At 50.2% G+C, this 4,506-nt stretch overlaps 2 protein-coding genes across 3 annotated transcripts in view; one reads left to right on the top strand and one right to left on the bottom strand.

The window, feature by feature from the left end:
- Nucleotides 1-4,506, bottom strand: part of arhgap27l (Rho GTPase activating protein 27, like) — a 134,098-nt gene that overhangs the window by 87,761 nt on the left and 41,831 nt on the right. The window lies entirely within an intron of this gene.
- LOC122540001 (FXYD domain-containing ion transport regulator 3-like) overlaps nucleotides 456-4,506 on the top strand; it is a 19,879-nt gene continuing 15,828 nt past the window's right edge. The window contains exon 1 of the mRNA XM_043675270.1: nucleotides 456-535. Coding sequence (XP_043531205.1) covers nucleotides 496-535 — 40 coding nt within the window. The 5' untranslated portion in view covers nucleotides 456-495. The remainder of the gene's footprint in view (nucleotides 536-4,506) is intronic.

The following is a 4,506-nucleotide window of genomic DNA, read 5'->3' as shown; positions in this document are numbered from 1 at the left end:
GTGTGTGTGTAAACCTAACACCATTTCCTTTTCCGAATTAAAAGTCATTTCTCCCCAGTCCATTTCCGAACTGCTAATCCCTCTTCACTCCCCTCCCACGGACCAGACAGAAATAAACTCTTTTCTGTCTTTTGTTTGTGGAATTAAAGCAAATCTTCCGGGAATTGTTGACTCAGTGATCTGTAAGATCTCTCTCTCTCTCTGTATCGTTTTAAAATTAAACATTCTATTGCTCCTTTAGTAACTTTGTGAGTGAGTGAGTGAGAGAGTGTGTGTAAAATTCTCTCACAGCTCTGAAATTGATGTTTTTCCCCTCCTCTCCCTTTTCAAAGAATGGTCTTTCTGTTTTATTCTGTCACCTGGGTTTCCTGTGATCTGGGCAGAGGAGATGACCTGGGGTGTGCAGTGAGAGAGGGGCTCACTGATCTGTGTTAATGGTTTTTTTTTAAAAAAAACTTTTTGTTGTGTTTTTTCTCTCTGGAAGGCAGGTCCGAGATGACTGGGACAGCAGCCGGCCTGATTGTGCTCACAGCCGGTAAGGTTCTGTCTGCCTTTGGGGAGGGGGGGGGTGAGGTTCTGGCCTGATGTCTTTGCTGGGGCTGGGGGAGGATTGTGATTTTTTTTTGTCTTCTGGGATTAGAGTCACACACACACACACACACACACACACAGCTCTCTTTATTTCCGAGGGGTGGGGGGATGAAGGAAAAGGATTTTGTTTTCTCCCTGTCGCTACATCCACACGCACAGAAACAGGGCTGTGGTCTGAGGGACTGGCCCTTTGGGATCTTTCTGTGCGTTGTTTGCTCTAACTCCACCCCAGTTACTATACAGAGGGAAGATTATTTGTAGCTCTCTCTTGCTCTTCCTCCCTCTGTGTGTCTGTCCCTCCATCTGTCTGTGTGTGTCTCGCTCTCTTTCTCTCTCTCTGTGTCTGTGTGTCTCTCTCTCTCTCTCGCTCTGTGTGTGTGTGTGTGTGTGTGTGTGTCTCTCTGTCTCTCTCTCTCTCTCTGTCTCGCTCTGTGTGTGTCTCTCTGTCTCTCGATCTGTGTGCGTGTGTGTCTCTCTCTCTGTCTCTCGCTCTGTGTGCGTGCGTGTCTCTCTTGCTCTGTCTCTGTGTCAGCCTCTCTCTTGCTCTGTGTCAGTCTCTCTCTTGCTCTGTGTCAGTCTCTCTCTTGCTCTGTGTCAGTCTCTCTCTCGCTCTGTCGCTTTGTCACAGTGTGTGAGTCTGTCTCTCTCTCTCTCTGTTGCTGTGTGTGTCTCTCTCTCTCGCTCATCTAAGATTGCATTATAGATGTTTCCCCGTGTCCTTCGGGGAATGTACAAACACTGAACGCACTAGAGAGCTTGCACACACTCTGGTGGTATCTGTGAGCAGGGGAGAGGAGTTGAAGGAGATGGGACCTGGTGGACTGGAAGTGAATGCTGTGTTTCTGTACTCACCTAGCAGTTCCACCACAACCTGCTAGCTTTCTGTCTGTTCCAGATTATCAACTTCCTCCAGCGTTTCCCTTTCTGTGAGTGAATCAAGGGGTTATTGAAGGGAGGGGGTGGGAAGCTGGATTTGAGGTTGATCCGAGGCAGCCATGATCTCATTGAATGCTGGGGAGGACTTGATGGGCTGAATGGCCCCTGACTGCTGCATATGTGACCAGGCTCTGACGTTGTGAATTCGATGGCCACAGAGCAAGTATATCGGCCGTTCCCTCCTGGGTCAGAATCCTGGGATTCCCTCCCTCGGGGACATTGTGGGGCTACCCTACAGCACATGGACTGCAGCGGGTCAAGGAGGCAGCTCACCCCCCACCTTCCCAAGGGGGGGCAACTAGGGAGGGTCGGATTGGAATATCCAGTGATGTTCCAGCCCTGAGAGGGATGGAGGGAGTGAAAGGGGGACCCTGACTGTGTGCTTCCCCTCACCCCCTCCCCTCACCCCCTCCCCTCACCCCCGAGGGGGGCAACTAATGTCCTTCAGGGAAGGATATTTCCTGTCCTTACCTGGTCTGGGCTGATGTGGGACTCCAGACCCACACAACGATGGGGCTGTCCCTTTAACTAATTCCTCTGTCACCCCCTTCCACCTCCTTTATAAACCACCTGCCTTTTTGAGTGATGTTAACACTGGGTGACCATCTAAAATGCTGTAAGGGCCATTGCTGTGATTTCTGGACTCCCCCATCCCCCCCAGTCCACCTTGAATCCTGTGGAATGTGTTCCTCAGTCTGTGGATTTTATTACTGCTTCTAATGGTTCCTGTTTTACGATTTGCATGTGACCCCTCTCTTGGTTGACAAAAGTTTTAAAAAATCTTTGCAGGGCCATAAAACGCAGACTTTAATCAGAACTGCCTCCATCTAATCCTTGGGGTTAGTGCTGCATTTCCTGGTTTCCTGTCCCATCCAATGCACCCCTTGCCCTATACCTCACTGGGAGGGGGAGGTATTCACCTTGAGATGCCCCAGCCTCTCCCTGTAGCTCCAACCCTCCCACATTCTTGTAAATCTTTTCTGAACCCTTTCAAGTTTCACAACATCTTTCCGATAGGAAGGAGACCAGAATTGCACACAATATTCCAACAGTGGCCTAACCAATGTCCTGTACAGCCGCAACATGACCTCCCAACTCCTGTACTCAATACTCTGACCAATAAAGGAAAGCATACCAAACACCACCTTCACTATCCTATAGTGATGCAACTTTCCAGACAGGATTTGAGTTTGAGCTACAGGGAGAGGCTGAACAGGCTGGGGCTGTTTTCCCTGGAGTGTCGGAGCTGAGGGGTGACCTTATAGAGGTTTATAAAATCATGAGGGACATGGATAGGGTAAATAGACAAAGTCTTTTCCCTGGGATGGGGGAGTCCAGAACTAGAGGGCATAGGTTTAGGGTGAGAGGGGAAAGATATAACAGGGACCTGAGGGGCAACTTTTTCACCCAGAGGGTGGTACGTGTATGGAATGAGCTGCCAGAGGAAGTGGTGGGGGCTGGTATAATGACAGCATTTAAAAGGGGACATGAATAGGAAGGGTTTGGAGGAATATGGGCCGGGTGCTGGAAAATGGGACTAGATTAGGTTAGGATATCTGGGTCAGCATGGATGAGTTGGGCCGAAGGTCCTGTTTCTGTGCTGTACGTCTCTGTGAGTCTGCAACATCAGGATGGTGCATTGACGTGGTGCCTTATGTGAAACACATCCCAGGAGGTTTCTTCACCCCTACACCCCCCCCCCCCCCCCTCCCCCCAAACCTCATCGGATCCTGCCCCTTTAAGAAGGGGGTGAGGGAGGTTTAAAGATACCTGCCCCTCAGCTAGAGGGGTCTGTTCTCAGGAGGAATGGCTTGGAGGAGGAACATACAGGAGAGAGTTGGAGAGACGGAATCATTCCGGATGTGTGCTCATCACCTGGGAAGGCATAAACGCAACGTTTGGGCTGTCCGCGTTGCCATCTGAGGGAACTTGCTGTGTGTAAACCAGTCCCTGTTTTCTCCGAATGAAGACACACCTGGCCACATTAATAAATGTCTTTATAAAGGTCATTCTTTGGGCTCTCTGAAAGGTGGTGACAGGTGCTAGAGAAATGAATGTTGTGTGTCAGTCTGTGTCTGGGAGGTGGAGGGTTTGAGGGAAATGGGGGGAGTTGGAATGATGGGGTCCCTCCCTCTCTGTCTGTCTCTCTCTCTCTCTCCCTCTCTGTCTGTCTGTCTCTCTCTCTCTCTCCCTCTCTGTCTGTCTCTCTCTCTCTCTCTCTCTCCCTCTCTGTCTCTCTCATTCTCTGCCTCTCTCCCACTATTCCCCAGACTCTCTCTCCCTCTATGTCTCTCTGTCTATCTCTCTCTCTCTCTCTCTCTCTGTCCCTTTCTCTCTCTCTCCCTCTCTGTCTGTCTCTCTCCAGAATCGCACGCCATATTCCAACAGTGGCCCTACCCGATGTCCTGGACAGCCGCGACATGACCTCCCAACTCCTGGACTCAATCCTCTGACCAATGAAGGAAAGCACAGAGAGGGTTCACCACTCTCTGTAACTGTCTCTGATCTGGAAGCAAACTTTCAGAGGCTGTTGCTAGGCCACTTGCTTTTGCAAGCTGAAATTCAGTCTGCTTCCCTCTCAGCTCAGATCAGACGGGCCAATGGGCTGAGGAGTGGCAGATGGAGTTTAATTCGGATAAATGCTAGGGGCTGTATTTTGGGAAAGCAAATCTTAGCAGGACTTCTACACTTAACGGTAAGGTCCCAGGGAGTGTTGCTGAACAAAGAGACCTTGGAGTGCAGGTTCATAGCTCCCTGAAAGTGGAGTCGCAGGTAGATAGGGTAGTGAAGGTAGCGTTTAGTATGCTTTCCTTTATTGGTCAGAGTATTGAGTACAGGGAGTTGGGAGGTCATGTTGCGGCTGTACAGGACATTGGTTAGGCCACTGTTGGAATATCGCGTACAATTTGGTCCCCTTCCTATCGGAAAGGGTTCGGAAAAGGGTGTTGGAGGGGATTGAGTTACAGGGTGAGGCTGGGG

The sequence above is a fragment of the Chiloscyllium plagiosum genome, chromosome 33, assembly GCF_004010195.1.
Source record: "Chiloscyllium plagiosum isolate BGI_BamShark_2017 chromosome 33, ASM401019v2, whole genome shotgun sequence".
Lineage (NCBI taxonomy): Eukaryota > Metazoa > Chordata > Chondrichthyes > Orectolobiformes > Hemiscylliidae > Chiloscyllium > Chiloscyllium plagiosum.
The sequence above is the reverse complement of the archived record's forward strand: the minus strand, read 5'-3'. Positions and strand labels throughout refer to the sequence as shown.